The sequence below is a fragment of the Erithacus rubecula genome (genome assembly GCF_903797595.1).
Source record: "Erithacus rubecula genome assembly, chromosome: 11".
NCBI lineage: Eukaryota > Metazoa > Chordata > Aves > Passeriformes > Muscicapidae > Erithacus > Erithacus rubecula.
This window is the reverse complement of record NC_136663.1, coordinates 4094814-4114155: the sequence shown is the minus strand read 5'-3', so window position 1 is coordinate 4114155 and position 19342 is coordinate 4094814. Positions and strand designations below refer to the sequence as shown.

General features: G+C 48.8%; 1 protein-coding gene across 3 annotated transcripts in view; it reads left to right on the top strand.

Moving 5' to 3' along the window:
- PLD1 (phospholipase D1) overlaps positions 1-13840 on the top strand; it is a 71618-nt gene extending 57778 nt beyond the window's left edge. For all 3 annotated transcript variants that reach the window (XM_079315479.1, XM_079315480.1, XM_079315478.1), the window contains 7 exons: positions 97-185; positions 2589-2702; positions 4357-4406; positions 5296-5430; positions 7605-7758; positions 8319-8433; positions 8985-13840. In XM_079315479.1, coding sequence (XP_079171605.1) covers positions 97-185; positions 2589-2702; positions 4357-4406; positions 5296-5430; positions 7605-7758; positions 8319-8433; positions 8985-9209 — 882 coding nt within the window. In that variant the 3' untranslated portion in view covers positions 9210-13840. The remainder of the gene's footprint in view (positions 1-96; positions 186-2588; positions 2703-4356; positions 4407-5295; positions 5431-7604; positions 7759-8318; positions 8434-8984) is intronic.
- The last annotated feature ends 5502 nt before the right edge of the window (positions 13841-19342 follow it).

Below are 19342 nucleotides of genomic sequence, written 5' to 3'. Positions count from 1 at the left end.
TATCTTTAGTTGCTCTTGGTCTGAAATAAAGCATGCAAATATTTTGGGTTGGTTGCTGGCAGTGTCTGACAGTAGCTTTGCTTGCTTTTCCTGCAGAACCAGTTTTTTATTAGCTGTGCTGATGATAAAGTTGTCTGGAACAAGATTGGTGATGCGATTGCTCAGAGGATTCTCAAAGCTCACAGGTAACCTGTTCTTAATGAGGCTGGGAGTCTTCAGGTGCATTTCCACTGTGTGGTGCAAAAAGTAACCCTTCAGTGGACACAGCTGGACAGTAGCTGTGCCAGCACAGAACCAAGTATCAGAGTATCTGCATTTGCAGCAGTGAGACTCCTGAGTGGTTTCTTTGCATCCAGAAAGTGATTTTCTGGACTTACCCCAATGTAAATGTATTTTTAACTATGGAACTTGTTTAAAAGCAAGTCCTTTGTGCTCTGGTTCAGTGACACCTTTGCTCCATTGCCAACTTCCCTTGAGGTGGGTGGTCAGGCAGTTTCATGGGTGGGAAGGGTGAACTGGGATTTGTGGTTTATTTAAATCATCTAGAGAGGAGCGGCTTCCAACTGGGGAAGCAAACACATTTTGAGGATTTGAATGCAGGGTTCTGCCATTGTTTGAACAACTTTTTCTGGTACATGCTGGAGGGTGTTCACCACCTCCAGTCTTTGCAAGGGGACCGTTTTTTGTTCCTGGGTGGATTGAATCCAACCATATTTTAGACACTCCTTCAGCACACCTAACCCTGTGTTAACATCAGTGCCACAGGTAGTGGCTTGTCTTCACTTTGATCCTGGGCAGCCTTGCTTAAGATTGCTCCCCTGGAGTCTCTTTGAAACATATATTTCATAGTATAAAACTGTACCCTGCTCCTGCTGGGCTGATATACAGGAAACACTCTAAACTTTTCTAAACTGAGGCAGCAGCAAATTCTCTAGGTAATCTGTTAAGGTTTTCCTGTTATATAAAGTTTATGTAAGAGGTTTCATTCTGTCCAGATCCTAAAAATCTATCACAAAAGAGGATCACAGAGATTCTTAGTGACCCATTTCCAGATATGATGCTCACTTCTGCTTTACTCCAATTGTATGCCAGTATTGTGCTGGCTTAATTCCTAACTGAATATAAGGTTCAAATTCTGCATTACCTAAGATTAAAAGTAAATTGAGACCTAAATAGTTCGTATCATAATGCTCATTTTCCAAACTGCCCCAGGAAAATAGCATTTAATTATAAATTAATGTCTGTAGTGAGCTTGTATACTTCTCACTCTTCTAGACTAAATATTTTCTGCTGATGTTACTAATAATATTCTTTTCTTGGTTTCTTCTTTTTTTTCATGGGTGGCTCTCTAAACAATTTAGTAAACACTGTCCTTACACAAACAAACTGCCTTTTGGGGAATGCTTTTGTTGGTAGACCTTTCTCATGATGCAAACAGACTTGGTTTCACAGTCTTTTGTGTCTGGGAAGACTTCATTAACTGTTTCTGAGTTCTGCTGGAAAACCAGAGCCAGTCTGCAGTGCCCAGCACAGCTGGACAGAAATTAAATGAAAGATGAAAGATCCTCACTATCTCCCTCCCAGCTCAGATGAGATTCCAGTGCTTCACAATTCCTACACCCCTAAATTCACAGGTATGGCTTGCTTGAGGAAGGAGTACTTCTAGCAAAACCTGGAGTCTGGTTAATCCTCAGAGTGCTTCTGAAATGGTTTTGTGCTGATTAAACTGTGTTTGCCATCTAGTGGCAGCATCCTTCCATGGAGCATTATCCTTGTCCTCCTCCTCCGAGCCACAGGGCAGGGAATTCCCAGCACCAGGGGCACCTGGACAGTGCTCTCAGAGCAGATATACCTGGAATTTGTCAGCAGAGGAAACCCAAGGGGAGCTTTGAGAAAAGCCCCAAGCAGTGCCACAATAGTAGCTTTTGTTCTGAATCAGATCATCATTAGGGTATGGATTAGTTTGGAGAACACTGGAATTGAGATTTTTCTCTTTTTTTTTGTGCTGTGATATATCAAAGACATATTTGCCTTCCTCCAGTGATCAATGTTTTACTTTTGCTCTGAACTTTTTCCACCTTTTGTGGTGTTTCTGACTTGAAAACCAGGAGGCAGTGGGAATGTTGGGTTAGGTTTTGGGTTTCTGCATATGATGCCTCTGTAAGCTTTGCTGTGCTCTGCCAGGCAGCTGTCCACACCAGTCTGCACCAGTATCAGTGGGATCAGTATTGGGGCGCTCAAACAAACCTTTGCAGTGGCAGATACAATCTGAAAAATCTTAGCCTGCCCCTGAATTTCAGTAAAAATGTGTTTCTTTTCCTTTAACTTCTTTTGCTGTTTGCTGAGAGTAAACTATTCCCTCTCCTCCTGAAGGAGCACTCACAGAAGTACTGATGGCAGATGATGATTTCCTGAAACTGGAAATGCACTTCACACTTTGCTCCCTTAAATTCTGTGTGTTGGCATTGGATGGGAACCAAGTCGGTCATCTCGGGGGAAGTGAAACCGAGGGGGCTTCACCTTGTGCAAAGCTGTGACTTTTCCAGGCTGTGACATTCCCAGGGTGACATTCCCCAACCGTTTTTCAGGGAGAACAAGCGTTTCCGAGTGTACGTGGTGATCCCGCTGCTGCCGGGCTTCGAGGGGGACATCTCGACAGGGGGGGGCAACGCTCTGCAGGCCATCATGCACTTCAACTACAGGTACCACTGCAGCCTGCACTGCCCCTGCACTGCCCCAGCCCCTGCCCAGCCCCTGCCCAGCCCCTGCACTGCCCCAGCCCCTGCACTGCCCCAGCCCCTGCCCAGCCCCTGCCCAGCCCCTGCCCAGCCCCTGCCCCTGCACTGCCCCTGCCCAGCCCAGCCCCTGCCCAGCCCCTGCCCAGCCCCTGCCCAGCCCCTGCCCAGCCCCTGCACTGCCCCTGCCCAGCCCCTGCCCAGCCCCTGCACTGCCCCTGCACTGCCCCTGCCCAGCCCCTGCCCAGCCCCTGCCCAGCCCCTGCCCAGCCCCTGCCCAGCCCCTGCCCAGCCCCTGCACTGCCCCTGCCCAGCCCCTGCACTGCCCCTGCCCTGCCCCTGCCCAGCCCCTGCCCAGCCCCTGCCCAGCCCCTGCACTGCCCCTGCACTGCCCCTGCACTGCCCCTGCACTGCCCCTGCACTGCCCCTGCCCAGCCCAGCCCCAGCCCAGCCCCTGCCCAGCCCCTGCCCAGCCCCTGCACTGCCCCTGCCCAGCCCCTGCACTGCCTCTGCCCAGCCCAGCCCCTGCCCAGCCCCTGCACTGCCCCTGCCCAGCCCCTGCCCCTGCACTGCCCCTGCCCAGCCCCTGCACTGCCCCTGCCCAGCCCCTGCCCCTGCACTGCCCCTGCCCAGCCCCTGCACTGCCCCTGCCCAGCCCCTGCACTGCCCCACTGCCCCTGCACACCTCCACCTGCCAGCACTGTGACCACTGGACACAGCTTTGGGCAGCCTGTGTTGGGAAAGGTGTCCCTACCCATGGAAAGGGGATGGAGTAAGATGAGCTTTAAGGCTCAACCAATCCAGGCCGTTGTATGATTTGTTTTTCCACTTAGCTGATTAAATCAGACTTGCTGATCAAGATTTGTCTCCAAATCTGCCTTTCTGGCCTGGCTCTGCCTGTTGGTATTGCAGTCCAGCAGGTCTCATAGGAAGGACTGAGCTGCAGGAGAATAGTCCTTGTGCTGGGAAATGTAGAAGAAGGCAAAATGGCCCAAGCTGGTTTTACTGGAAAGCTGCTATGTTATGGTATGGCCAGGGCACAGTCAGTGTCACAGTCAGATACTGCTGCAACCCTCAGAGTGAATCTCCCCTGTCTGCTGGCCTGCAGGGATCCTGTTGCACCTCCAAGAGGGATGAGTGGGACACAAGCAGATGGAAAGTAGCACATTCCCCTGACCCTTCTGCCTGAGCTTCCTCCTGCAAGGGCAACCAGAGAAAATTGCCTGTGGATTGGTTGGTTCTTTGGAATTTCAGCTGTGACTTTTCCAGCCCAGCCATAATCACACAAACTCCCTGAACCTGGTGTTCTGCACGTGTGGATTCAGGATTTCACATCCAGGCCTGGCACAGGGTAGCAGTGTGACAAGCAGTGTGTGCTTGTCACACATTTACAATCATTACCACATGCTGTAGAAGGCAGAAGTGCTCCCCAGCTCTTCTGTGGGTTGGTATAAGCTCCTTTTGGAACATGAGCAGTCCTTGATATAGTAAGTCATTTGGGGGGATAAAAAGTGCTCTGGAGACCCTGTTTCTCCTGCTGTTGGAGAGGGAGCTGTGTTTGGGATTTACCCCACCCAGTTCTGCTCCAGCACGTGCTGATGGCTGCCTACCTTCTTTCCAGGACCATGTGCAGAGGGGAGAACTCCATCCTGGGCCAGCTGAAGGCAGAGGGTAAGAACTTTATTCCTCTCCTCTGTGTTGTTTATTTTGGATGCTGCTGTTTGATGGATGCAGCTATAACACATAATGCAGCACATGCTACGGGCTCGTGGGGCTGTGAGTAACCTCCTCCTTGACCATCCTCCCTTGGAGAGCTCTGTAGGGTCACACAGGCCATGGCCACTTGTCAGACTTGAGACCTGGTTGCAGCCCTGAGCAGAGGAGGGGAGCACCCCAGGGAGGAGCACAGCACAGTTGCAGCTGCTCAGGATTGTGTTAGTTGGAAAATGTCCTGAGCAGGGTCACACTTCTGGGAGCCATGAGCCCTCAGCCTCCCCCTGGATCCCACCCAGGGTTTGTTTCTGGCAGTTGTCAGATGTGGAGAGGAAGAACCTGCCTAAGAAACAGGCTGTTTTTTTGCCATGAGGAATCCTGCTGGAATTTGCTCTGCTGGGAATTGGAGCAGTGTGAAAACCCAGATATCACAAACACTAGGACTGTGCATAATGCCTCATTTGTTCTAGTCCTGGTGTAAATTTGAACTGCACACAAGTGCATTAGGACACATTTGCCATACTGACCGTGGACAGAACACCTGCTCCAGCCTCCTTTCTGCAGGATCTGCAGAAAAATAGTCTCATAGTCCACCTATTGTGCTGTGCTCAGGAGACTGGAGACATTTCTCACTGAAGTGTGAGTCTCTGAGTAAGCAGCAGATGAGAGCAGCACAGTGAGCTCACAAACAAATTTTCAAGTCTATTAAAAAAAAATATTCTGTTATCCGTTCATTTATAATTTTTTTAAAAGTCAAAAATGAACTGTTGTTCATAGGGTTCTTCATGTAAACAAGGTCTTTTTTTTCCCCCTCATCCCATCAGTTTTCTTGTCTTCTAATTTTCAGTTGGAGATAAGTGGATAAACTACATCTCATTCTGTGGCCTCCGAACATATGCAGAGCTGGAAGGAAAGCTGGTCACAGAGCTCATCTATGTGCACAGCAAACTGCTCATTGCTGATGACAACACAGTTATAATTGGTGAGCAGGGGCTCTCAGGAGGGATTTGGGGCACTGGGTTATACCTGGATCAATCCCTTCCCATCCCCATGCACAGTGCAGGCTTTTCTATGCCATGGGCTTTTCTATGTTGTCATTTCTTTCCTGAGAAATATTTTGCTGTTTAAAAAAAACCCCAAAAATCAAACTCATAAATTCATCAAGAAGGAAGAGAGGATTCAGAAGGCTGTCATTTAATTTGTTTTTCTAAAATCTTTTAAATCTGTGTGTAACCATGAAGAGAATCCCAGTGCAGGGAATATTGTCCATCTGTCTTGTATCAAACTCTGCTCTAACAGGAAGACTTGTGAGACTTGTCATCTGTTCCTGAAAGAACAGAATGTGCTGTAAAATTTGGAAGGTTTGGACAACATGTGTCATGTATCAGCTCCATTTCCTAAGAATGGGACAATATGCTATAGGGAGTAAGAGATATCATTCCATCCTCTTTTCTTACCGTATTTATTATGAGAAAATAAGCAAAGTCAAGAGAGTTCAGGCTCACAGCTCCACACTGCAGTAGAATTTCAACCTGTTTCTTTAAAGAAGCCCTTTTTGAGCTGTTATATCAACAAGAAAAACTTTGCCAATTAATACCTTAATACCAGATTTTACAAGACTCAAAATACTCTCTCTCCCTTCAAAGCAGTGATCTTGGGTGATCTATAGTGAGGTCCTCTGTCACCTCCTCAGGAGCCAGATCCTGTCTCAGTGCCCAGAGTGGCTCTGAGGTGATGTCACAGCAGGAGCTGTGTTGTTCCAGCTGGGATGGTCTGGGGGCCTGAGGCAGCTCTTAGTTTTTATTTCCTGTACCCATAAGCTCGAGGGTAGATTTTGATACAGTCTGTGCTGTCTGGTGAGGGGATGGAAAGTCATCCCTGTTCCACATAAGAGAGAGTGCATGGAAATGAAGTGCTCATGGAGCTGCTGGGCAGGAGGAGGGGGTGAAAGGACAGAGAGACACTTAGCTGGATTTTCCTCTGGTGCTGTTGACTCCTCTGGAGTTAATCCAGTTCCTAGGAAGGCTCAATGGCTAACTATAGCCTGGGGGTCTCTTTAAGCTGTGCCTGGAGTTTTTTTTATTGTAGTTTTGGTCATTTCTGTGGGTTATGACCTCTTTATGTCTATCCTTCCCTGCATCTTGCTGTTCCCTTGGAGCCAACAACTGCAAGCAGTGTTCCCCCTTGCCCTATTTTCTGGTGTCTGTGTAGGATAGAGAAACCTGTTTGGGGGGACAAAGCCTCAGCTGGCCTCAAGCAGACCCCCCTGAATGGAACAGCAGCCTGGTCTAGTGGAAGGTTTCCCTGACCATGGCAGTGAGGTTAAAATGAGAGGAGCTTGAAAGTATTTTCCAAGCCAAACCATTCTGGGATTTACCCAGAGAGCCCATCCTGCCTTAGGTAATTGAGCATCCAAATTTAATGCAGTTCAGACCTTTGAAAGCTGTGGCTCCTTCAGCAGAAGCACCTGGGAAGTAGCAGAAAGAACAAATTTTGAAAGTGTTGGTCTGGATTTGGCTGGGATTTAATCTTCTTCCAAGTTGTTGAAGCCTGCAAAAATTAGTTGGGGTTTTTTTTTGTTTTTCCACTAACTCCTTTCACAGTCTGTGTTTCTGTAAGGAACCCCCTGGTTGATGCTTGGAGTGGGCTTACCTAGAAACAGAGACCAGACAAAGTTTTTAACTTTGATCCAAGTGGATATAATTATTGAAGGGCCTTCAGGTACATTAAGGGCAGCCAAAGCCTTCCCAGGGGGCTACACCCAAAATGGACAATGGTCATGAGTTTCTCAGGCAGATTTAAGTTTGGTCTATTTGCATATTGGGCTTATTCTCCAATTATAGCTTCAGGTAATGAAGTCATATTTGCTGCCCACCTTGATTCACTTTTTTAGGGGGGGCCTGAAGCAGAGGGTGTCCTTGGTTCTCAGGCTTAGAAGGATCTGACCAACATGTGAAGAGAGCTTCAGAGTTATACACTGTACAGGATCTGAAAAAGATAAAAGCTCAAATCTGAAGGCATCAGGCTGGGGTTTTACCTGTGGAAGCCGTGGACGGCTCCCGAGGGGCGTGCAGGGTCCTGGGGATGGCAGGTGGTGATGGGGCTGAGTGCAGGAGCACCTGGAGCAGCAGTGAGACATTTCTGTGCCCTGGCCAGGCTCTGCCAACATCAACGACCGCAGCATGCTGGGGAAGAGGGACAGTGAGATGGCCATCATCGTGCAGGACAGCGACACCGTGCCCTCGGTCATGGACGGGCAGCAGTTCCGTGCCGGCCGCTTCGCCCAGTCCCTGCGCCTGCGCTGCTTCAGGTGGGCTCAGCAGGGGGACAGGCAGGGCTTGCTCAGGCTCAGCCTGCCCCCTCAGCCTTCCAGACCAATGGGCTGCCACTGCCTGCTCGGGTTTAGCTCTGCTAAACCTGGTTTTGCTTCTATTTCTGTCCGCGGCTCGATTTTAAAAATTATTTCGCTTCAAGATTTTGCTAGCAGAGCTCATAAACAAGTGGTGTTTCCCCTCCAGATCTTGTTTGCACACTCTCTCAATCTTAGGTGGTGGTGTCACTTTCTAAAGGAAGCTTTTTTTGCTGGGAGCAGCCATCTGGCCCAAAACACAGCCATTTTTAGTTTAAGGCCTTTTTCCTTTTTTTCCCCCACCACCCTCTTTCCCATCTGGACATTTACTGCACAGAAGAAAAGGAGAAAGTCAAGCAGCATTAGAGCTGACAGATTATCACAGGGGATGGGAGTGGGAGGGTGCTGGGAGCACACAGGGTTTGGCAAGTCCCAAGGAAACTTCTTGTCTCCTGGCATTTATCAAGAGGGCAGTGCCCAGTGTTTCAGCCTCTGTGAGCATTCATCCTTTGTCTTCTCAGGGTTGTCCTTGGTGGCTCTGATCTCAATCCAGAACACCAGGATCCTGTCTGTGACAAATTCTTCAAGGAGGTGTGGATTGCCACAGCAGCTCGCAATGCCACCATCTTTGACAAGGTGAGGAGCACAGCCACTTTTCCCTCCCTCCATCCCACACAGAGGCACCAGGGGCCAGTGGGAGAAGCAGCACAGGAGGGCAAAGAGAGCAGGTCCAGTTCCTGGGGTTGCACCTTCAGAGATGTTTTGAAAGAATGAGAAGTGTCAGATGCAAGAGCTGTGAACAGGAAACTGGAGCTGGTGCATTCTCAGTGTGACAGTGCCACGAAGGCAGCAGATCAGATTTCTCCTTGTGTTTGCATCAGCTCCAGTGAATGGCTGTGGTGTAGTTACTGCTTGTAATTACCCATGGTGTAACAGGAGTAGAAGCAAATTTTACTTCTGTCTCTTAATGAGCTTTTGCAGTGATCAGAAAAGGCCCTGGAGCTTCCCCTCTGCCTGCTCCAGCCTCCTCAAGGACAGGCACTTCTTCCCTCCCTGTTCTCTGGGCTGTTAATTCAGTCACTCCTATCCTGGGGAATTTGCACTGGATGCTTTCTTTGGTCTTTCTCAGGAACTCTGCATTGCTGTATTTTCCCTACACTGACAGGTGACTTTTCTGTTTTGATCAGGTGTTTCGATGCCTTCCCAGTGACCAGGTGAATAATTTAACCCAGCTGCGTGATTTCATCAACAAGCCCAAATTAGCAAATGATGATCCTGCAAAAGCAGCAGAAGAATTAAAAAAGATTCGTGGGTTTCTAGTACAATTCCCCTTTCGTTTTCTGGAGGAAGAGTACTTGCTTCCCTCTGTTGGAACAAAGGAGTCCATGGTACCCATGGAGGTTTGGACTTAAGAAGATGCAGACTGCTTTGCCTTTTAAAGTCGTGTTCTCAGGAGAGAAGTTAAGGAAAATATGGGATTTTGGAAAGTAAAAGGAGACAAAAAGCTTCTTCATCAAGCTAATGAGCCCTTCTGAAGGATTTTGGTAGAGGAACTTGAAGCAAATCAACACTAGCAGACAAGAGAAGCAGAAAAACTTAGAAATGATGGCAGATGAGAAGTGTAACCTCTAGAGGAGTTACTTCAGGCGTGTCCTGAGCATCTAAAGGATGCAGGCTGCTTCCTAGGACAGGAACTGACTCCCAATTGATGTTGTCACCACTGCCAGCTGTGTCCTGTGGTTGTGTTCATACTGTGATCGTGCTGTGGCTGCACAGGAGTCGTGGGCTGCGTGTGCTGCTTCTCAGGCTTTGGGTATCTGCACCTTGGCTGGCTGGAGTTCCCCATCTCACCCCTTCCACACCATCAGAGCACGTTGTGCAGCCCTGCCACTGCTGGGAAGTGCCATTTGCTGCTGCCTTGGGCTGTCCTGCAGCTTTCCAAGTGTGGGTGTTTGAGTTCTTACAGAGAAACAGACTAACAATCCTGTATGAGAATCAGCATTTTGGTCTCTTCATCCCTTTGGGAGAAAAAATCCTCTTCCCATTGCAGCTGGAGCAATCAGCAGCCCTCAGGCTTGGTGAGGGCAATCTCAGTGGAGCTGCTGGAGATCACTGGAGTTTGCTGGTCTTTGCAGACACAGCACATCAGCTTGGTCCCACTGAGTGTGACTGTTTTCCTCAGGAGAGGATCAAGGTTCCAGCTCAAGCCTGAGGTGTCCAGAGCTGAGGGAAACAAGGCACTGCATGTAACAGGGCTGAGACTCCAAAGGCAGCATGATCTGAACCAAGCTCTGCACTCTGCTTGTGGGTTTATCTTGCAGCATATGGGTAGATGTTCATTTCCATCCCTTTCCCCCTACTTAAAAGAAGAGAAAGGCCATTAAGCTGACACCAGGCTCAGACTGAGCTGATGTGTGGATTTGTAGGTGGGTGAATGCAAGGGGGAAGGGGAGCAGGTGACAAAGCCTTGTCTCCGCTCTGCTTTGTTACTGACCCAGCCACAGCCTTGAGTTCAGTCATGCAGGATGTGTCTTCCCAAGCAGAGGTAAAGCTCAGCATTGCACATTCCTGTTTTCCATTGCTGTGAGAAGGTTTCCAAAGCTCTTTTGCACCTCCCTAGAGAAGCAGCATTTCAATCCAGCATCCTGGGAAAAACACTACAGTTCCTTGGTTAGGACCTCGTGTGGTGGGCACCAGCCTGGGTCTGGCCCCATGCTCCATTCTGCAGTGAGGCCATGTCTCCCCATTTCATGTCCAGCTCCAGCCTGAGGTGTTCCTTGCAGTCTGCAGTGCTGTGTCAGGCACTGGGGAAATGGAGCATTAGAAAGCACTTCAGGAGAGTTGGATCTGGAAGAGTGGGAGGCTGAGCTCAACTGCTGCCCCTGCATCCTCCATCCCTTCCCTTCCCAGGGTTTTGCCTGTGCCCAACACTCCTTGGTCAAAAGGGCCAATGAACTGGTATTTATTTTAGTTCACAGAAGAGTTTAGTTTTTTGTTTTCTGGCTCTTCCAACAGTTTTTTGACTGGAAAAGAATCCCACTGGTCTCCTAGCTATCCCCAAAAGGTGGCTGGCATGACATTTTAGCTGGTTGCCTTCTGTGTTCAGACCTGTGAATAGGCACCAGCTTATTCTATACCTGCTGCATCACCCAAATTGGGAACAAACCCAGATGTTCTTCCAAATCTCAGCCCATTCCTACAGCTTCCAGTGTTTTACACTTGTGTTTTGTAAGTGCAGTTGCCTTTTACACTCCTTTCTGGCATCTGTGGTCTGGTTCAGCTTTGGGAAGTGCATGTGCAGTATTTTATGTGATTGAGTCTGGGGGGTTGATGGTTTTACCTGGCATGCTGTAAGCACAGAAATATGTTCCCTTGATTTTTTTTTTTTCTCTTAAAAACCTGACCTGGGGTCACCCCCTGCAGAGCCAAAGCAATGTGTGCCCTGACCATTTCCACTGGAGAAAGATCAAAGGTGTCCTGTGATTTCACATCAGTGCAGGTTCAGAGCTTTTCTCTCCTGATATTTTTAGCTCTTTTAGTTTGACTGAAGCTGCTGACTTTAAACAATTACAGCCTGCCAGAGAATGCCTGTCAGTCACAGAGATGCGTGTTCAGAGTCAGAAAATGTTCAACCCCACCACCTATACACTGAACCTTGAAGTGCAACACTCCTGTCACCTTCTAAGTGCTCTTATTCTCCTCATATTAGTGAAGGGTTTTGTAATTGTTAAATTATCCTTACATTGTCTTTTAAAATGGTAGGTAGCTAACTGTTGTGGCTTCCCAACTCCAGGGGTGTTAACTCCCCTCTGCCAGGCTGCTTTGGGGAAAAACCACTCAGGTTCTGCAATGCTCAGCCCACTGTGTGATAGCTGCTGGTGTCCACTGACACAGCAGAGCCATGGAGGGAGATGTAATTGACTGATTTGGTATGAAAAGTTGTTATAATTAAGAAGTTCTTTCATTATTGAGGTAGCAGACAGGCCTGATGTTGGCTCTCTGTCAGGGAGGAGGTTCCCCTGTGTGGGAACAGAGGCACTGCACTGGCCATCCCTTCCCTGTGTTGGTGCTAAATTCCTGATACCAGGAATTTAGAAACATTCAGATGCAAGCAGGGTGTGCAGCCTTGGCACAGTGAGGAGAACCCAGCATCCCCAGGGGCTTGTGGGGCCACCAAGTTCCCTGAGGAGCAGCCTGCTGATCCCAAACAGAGAGCAGAGCTGGAGCCACTCTGGTGAAGGCCCTGCTCATTCACACCCCAGGCTGTGCTGTTTGCAGCTGGCTCCATGGGCCCTGTCAGCTACAGGTTTGTTTCTTATATTAAGAAGCCTTTGAAGTTGAACCCCTTGAGCAAGTTGGTTTCTGCATCTGAACAATCACTACTTAGTGTGTCACACCAGTGTGGGCTTCAGACTGGAGAGGGTCGCCCACAATACCCAGAGCTGGAACAGGTGAGTGGATTCAAGCACTAGCAACCCCAGAAACATCAACTGTTTCTTGTGGCATTGATGTTTTAGAACTTCTCCCAGGCTCAGACTCTCCAGGCTCAGTAGAACACTTCTTTTCCCTTTAAGTTATTCCTTAACAGGTTTTGCCATGAGAAGTCATGCTCCTTTCCTTAAATTTTAATAGTCTGATATTTTTAAATATTTGTTTTGTTATATCGATGTTGGACTGCATAAATGTTTCACTGTAAAGTCAATGCATGATTTAAAAAATGAGGGATAAAATGTCTGCAAGAACTGTACTAAAAAACAATTTATAGGAGAACCACTCCAGTGTTCTATGGAAGAGGCAAGTGCTCAGCTCAGTTTCTGGTCTCTTGATCTCAGTTTGTCCCCTGATTTGGTGTGAGCTTTGCTACATTAAACCCCCAGTGCTCCATTTTCTTTTCTTTTGATCAAGTTTCACAACAAGATTTTGCAATCCTGGTGCTGTCCCTGGGAGAACCTCAGTGCAGGTGTTGCCTAGCTGGGACTCTTCCATGAATAATTTCCAATGTCTTTATTCCTTCCAGAGGAGCATCCCTGTACAATCAAGCACAGATGTGCTCTGTGTTGTTATTTCAGTGTAAGAGCCTTGAGCACTTGTAGCAAGGACAGTCAGGGGGTTGTAATTGTGCACAGAGCTGCTTTTGTGGGGACAGTCCCATGCAAGTATGAGAGTACTGTAGGATAATGACATTTCCTCTCCTGCTGCATGTGGAGCCCCAAATCCATGCTGGGCTGAGCTGACCCCTCTCAGCAGCAGCAGAGCCTTTCATGGTGAGTGCTGTGGTGGCCAAGGGGAAGAAAAAGCCAGCAGGCTCCAGACCAGGATATGAGCAGAGGTTGGCACCCCTTGGGTGCCCCACAAGCTGTGCACACACTGTCACAGCTCATGGCACTGCTTCTGCACATGGTTTCAAACAAGCAATTGCTGCTGCACTGCTGAGATCTGCTGAAGCCAGGAGCTCTGCAGAGTCCTGCCCTAAACCCAGAGTGAAACTTCATGGCAGTGAATCAAGGCCAGCATGTGAATCTGTGCATCAAAGTGGAGCCACCCCACTAACCATACCTTGACCACTGAATGCAATGCTCCTCTTGGGGTGTCATAGTTTTTTTCATATTTTCCTTTCCCTGCCTGCTTTCTTGTATTTTCCAGTATTTGTGATTATTCTATTTTTAACCTTCCAGTCAGCGTCTTTTCATAAAATCTCCTCTATGTAAATAATTCCAACTTTCCCTAGTTCTGCCACTAGGGAAGTGAGAACAAGTGTCAAAAAGTCGCAGTTTTGGGAATGTTTTTTGTTAGAAAATGATGTCTCTAGCTAAACTAATCCTCAAAAGGAGAGCTTCCACTTGAGGTGTGAGCACAGGTCTCTGTGCATCCCTCCCTTCGGGCAGTGCTGCTGGGACACTGAATATCCCTTCTGTGAAGGCTGCTGGAAATGAGTTTTGTATCCTTGTTCCTGCTAATGAGCGCTTTCCTTTCCACTCTGTTTGTATCTGGTAAATGAATGTGTATTAATGGACTGAAAATACAACAGATCATCATGTCAGAACATTTGGCTTCGGTGTAATTTCTCCTTGTTTTGGGGGTTTCATCCTGCCTTGGGATGAGTTCTGTCCTTGCTCTGTATCAGCAGCCAGGATGTGATGGGGAAAGGCCCAGAATAGCAATAAAAATGGCTAGACTTGAGTCATTTGGGTTTCCCTGGGAGAGAGAAATTGCTGGGGTGAAACAGCATAGAAAGAAAATTGGACTTTTTAAATAGATTAAAAAGTCGTGTTTAAAGGAGTTTTAATAATCCAAAAGCATTATGAAAGGCATAGACAAAAATGCTCTGTCTCCAAAATAGAATTAACTTGCCCCTGTCCCCTTTTAACTTCCAGTAAAGGAAATTCAGCAGAGAGAAAGGAAGAAGCAGCTGCCTGTTGTCCTCCAGGGGCAGAAGAGATTAATAAAGCATCAGTGGCATTTCCAAGCTCTCCTGCAAACTGAAAACATATTAACTTCTCCATTTCTTAGGTTTCATCTCCTTCCTCAGATGCCAGAGGGCTCTCTGTATCTTCAGAGCTTCCAAACCCAATCTGTGTCCTCGACAGACAATAAACCAAGACAAAAGAGGCAGGGAGTTGGTGAGAGACATCAGGCAGCTGCTGAGTGACACTCTCAGCTTCTGCTGCCACTCCAGCCTCCCCCTGCTGATTCTGTGCCTCCTGAATCCCCTTTACAGGCTCCTGAAGAGGGGACAGCAGCAAGCAGGAGCAATGAGGGGCCTGGCAGTCCCTGCTGGGTGTGTGGTGCTGAGCCCAGGGGTGCTGGGGGGCAGCAGGGTGGCTGTGGGGTCACACAGGGCAGCCTCAGCCGTGTCCTGCCAGCATTGCTTGGTTTCCCTGAGAGCAGCAGGACAGCCATGGGATCAGACTTGAGACTATCTTGACATTAATGGGAAACTGGAAGTGGTCCTGCACCTAGGGAGTTCAGGTGAGGATTTGTAGGAAGGGTCCTTTCCCTTTTCTACATGGTTGTCCCAGTTTCAGGGAGGATAGAGTTCATTTTCCTTAGTAGCCAGCAGGTTGTGTTTTGGATTCTGGTAGGGGATCAGCTTGAGGGCACTGTTGCTGTTTTTTGCTATTTTCCCTCTCCTCCAGGGCCTGACTTTGTTCACATCCATCCCTCAAAGCAGAAGTGGATGCCAGCTCTTGGCTGTGGCTGTGGGGAGGCAGGAAGGCGATGGCAGAACTCCCCCAGCCCTTCCCCAACCAGAATGTTCTCTTTGCTCCTGCAGGACTCACAAAGCCTCAATTTGGTGGCTCCTCACTGAGCAGGAATGCAGCCCACGCCTACCCTGAACACAAAGTGCCCTTGCCAGAGTGTTTAACAACCTGTTCTTCCCAGGGTGGATTTCTCCAGCCATTTCTTGTGCCGAGGCTGTTCTTGCCTCCTCCCACAGCTCAGCTCCTCCATCGTGGATGTGTCCACAGGAATTCTGTACCAGGAGCAGGAGGAATCCTCTCACCCACCCCAGCACCCAGCACATCTGCTCTCTGGCCCTTTGTTGGCATCTGTGCACCAAGCTCTCAATAACACATCAGCTTTAATGAGTGCCAGCCCTTTGCATGCATGAAATCACTAATATGCTGCAGTTATTTTTGTTCTGAGCAGGAAAGCAGGGAAGAAAGAAAAGGTTTTGTGAGCCAGGTCTAAGGGTACATGAAGAAACAGGTTTCTTCTCACTGCTAAAAAATCAATTTATTATAGTTTCTCTGCAATTGTGTCAGCTCTTCATGTTTTCAAGTACAGCTCTGAAGCAGTGGAGCGAAGGTTTGAAGAGCTTGAATCACAACAGCACTGTGAGTGAAATGCTCAATTTTTTTATTATTGGAAAAATTAAAAGTGACAGCTTCAAAATTGGTTCCACTGCTTTGATTGATTAGACAGAATATTTAGCTCAAAATGATTATGGCAAGATTTTCTACAGAGGCTCATGGCTAGGATGGAAATTAATTTGGAGAAAAGGGGAGAGGGAATTAAAAAAGAAATTATTCTGCAAAAGATACTGTTTATCCCCAGAATCTGCGATGAATAATCTCTCCATATTCATCCTGATCTCAATAACTAAATATTCTGTGAGTTCTCATTTGAGGACAAAGCAAAGGGGCATGGGGAGATGGTGCTAATGAGGCTTCACAGGTGTCTATTCCCTGGAGATTCTGATGCCCAGTTGCAGCTGTTCAGTGCACAGCTTCTCTGGACACCCTGTGCCAGGGCCTCACCACTCTTACAGGGGAGAATTTTTCTCTAATATCCAGTCTAAACCTACTCTCTTTCAGTTAGAAGTGATGCCCCCTAGTCCTACCACTCCAGGCTCTTTTAAAAAGTCTCTCTCCATATCTCTTGCAGGCTGCGTTCAGGTATTGAAAGGCCATAATTAGGTGACTCAAAGCCTTCTCCTCTCCAGGCTGAACAATCCCAATTCTTTCAGCCCTACAGCAGAGAATGCTTCCATCCCATCCTGTGCTCCATGCTTCTATCCCATCTTGTGGGTTTATCCTGCTGCTGGTGTCCTGCCTTTGGCATTTATCTGATTAATCCCTGTTCTTTCATTAAACAGGCAGAAAAGTGTTTCTACTCTTTTCACTGGGTTATCTTCCTTATTCCATGCTTTATGAGACAAATGTCCATTAAACAGCCCAGCCAAGCCCAGCAGACTCATAGGCTGGAACCTACACATTGTCCATCCAAGAGAGAAACAGAAAATGGGTCCTTCAGGAGAGGACTCAGGCTGCTTGCCCAACATTTTTTAATTTCAGCTTGAAAAATGGGTTTGGGACTTTGGGTTGTGGGGTTTTTTTGTTTTTTGGTTTTTTTACATTTTAGGTTTTCATATTTTGGACATGCTTCCTCTTGAAATTGGTACATGGTTTATGAAATAAAATATAAAAACACTGTACTGCAGAAATATGAACTAGGTATTGTATATGGAAGTAATTTAAAGTAGAGTTATGTTTTTCTCTATAGAGAAAAGCTCCATGTTGACCAGTATCAGATATGGAACAGGGAAACTCCAGAAAGAAACACAGCTCTAGCCACAAGCCACAGCTGTAGCCACAGACCAGCACAGCACTTAGAGGATGTTCTTCCACGGGTGTCTCCTGTCTCATGCACAGTGAATCCTGGATGATCCCACATCTTTTAGGACTGTGTGTTGGCCAGCACATCCTGGCTGGAAAGAGTAATGCAGATGTCACCTGGGCATTTAATCACATGTAGGAATTTAGGCTGTGTTGGGGCCATGTTACAGCAGCCTCAAGGTCTCTTTTAGGTAACAATCCACCTAATCCATAATTTTCACTGATAGGTCACTGTTAGGTACAATCCACATGACCCTTCTTGGCCTGACAGCTGTTCTGTCCAGCTGTGTGTGGGGATGGCTGAGGCTGTGCCTACAGCTCAGTCCTGGGCTGAACTGATCTTACAGGGACCACATGCTGTGAGTGACATGTTCATCTCCACACCTGCACTTCCAGTTTGGGTTAAACCTGCCAAAACCATGACAATGCCGACTGTAGCTGTGGTCACACCTGGAGCCCTGCAAGGCAGGACCTTGGAGGATTGATTTCCCCATGGGGCTGCTTTCCGGTTTGCTGGGAGCCTCTGGTTCATCTCTCCATCCCCTCCAGCACTGCCCATCTCCATCCCCTCCAGCACTGCCCATCTCCATCCCTTCCAGCACTGCCCATCTCCATCCCTTCCAGCACGGGGCAGGAGCGCCTGGAAGCTGGCGCTGCTGGGGCTCAGCACTGCGCTGGTGCACAGCGACGGATTAAACACACCCAAGGAAAAAAGCCTTGCTGGAGAGGTTATTTCCATGGATCCAAGCCCGCCCTGGGTGGCCGAGTTCCTCTAGAGGGTGCTGCGGGCTCAGCCTGCGCTCCCCGGGGATGGGGTGTCCCTGTTCCCGGCTGTTCCGGATCCCTGCGCTCCGCAGGAATGGGGTGTCCCTTTGCCGGAGCCCCCATCCCGCTGTGCCGGGTCCCTGCCGGGTCCCTGCGCTCCCCGGGAATGGGGTGTCCCTTTTCTGGGAGCCCCAACCCCGCTGTGCCGGGTCCCTGCGCTCCCCGGGGATGGGGTGTCCTTTTTCCCGGCTGTGCCGGGTCCCTGCGCTCCCCGGGGATGGGGTGTCCCTGTTCCCGGCTGTTCCGGATCCCTGCGCTCCCCAGGAATGGGGTGTCCCTTTTCCCCGCTGTGCCCGGTCCCTGCCGGGTCCCTGCCGGTCCCCACGGGCACAGGATGCAGCCAAAGCACATCGACCCCGCCGGGCTCCCCGGTCCTGCCTCTCTCCAAGGGCTGTCCCCACATCTGGCCTCGCTGCTGGGGGCTCGCAGGTCAGCATCTCCCCCTCCCTGCGAGCACGGTCACGCTGTGACATTTTTAAATTGAGGACTGCGTGTACCGTGACTGTTTGGGCTCAGATGCATTCCCTGGATGTCCTTCCAGGCTGCGCTGGCTCTCCAGTGACTCGCCGCAATATGTATCGCCACTTTGCTTCCTCGCAGACCATATCTGTACGACATCGATTGTACTGGCTGAGAATGCTTACAAACCTATTTCCTGCTGCAGGATGATCGCATTATACACAATTACACACTCTAGGAATTTCTCCTGAGATCCAGCTGGGTACAGGCTGGAGTGGCGGAGGAGCCGGAGCGTGTGCAGAATAATGAATCATTCATTCAAGCTGACTTGGAGCTCTTGGGTTCTGCCAGCATGTGGTGAGCTGCACTAGCTGCTTATTGCCCCCAAAAAAGCCTGAATCACCTAAATCATTCCAAATTTGGTTTCCACTGTGTGTACGCTTTCTGGGTCTTGCCACTTCATTATTATTATTTTTACCATGCCAGAAAGGTTTTTGCAGGATTTATTCTAAATGTCTCAGCAGGAGAAGTCCCCATGAGCTGAGACATGCTGTTCCAAACAGAGACTTTCTCAGCAGGAGCAAAATCCATGTCCACAAGGTTCCTGCCCTCAGCAGAGTCACAGTGTTGCTTGTCCTGTGGTGCTGGTGGTGATGGCAGCAGCAGCAGCACCACGGGGCACCTTCCCAGGATCCTGAGATGCCAAGGGATCTAAAACATGAGCATTCCCCTGGCCTGGGAATCTCACAGCCTTAGATGGGACAGAGCTGCCTGGAAATCATGGAGATGCTGTTTGCCCTTGAAAAGGGCAGGGATGTTGTGGGAGTTAATCTCATGCAGAGTTTTTCTATAAACAAGGAAGTTGATGCTTTTCTTTGACCCACTGCTGGATCTGTCCAGCAGAGCCATGTGCTGCAGTGTCACAGGAGGGACGTGGAGATGATGGATGGTCACAATGAAATGCTGATGAGGAGCACAAAGCCCATCAAGCTGTGCTGGCTGTCCCTGAGAGCAGTGCCAGGGCTGCAGTGTGGCACATTGCAACACCCAAAAACCTGACCCTGCACCTTCCTCCTCCTCTTCCTCGCCAAGCTGCTCCAGGAGCAGCTCTCCTGCCATTTCCTCTGGCCTGGTGAAATATC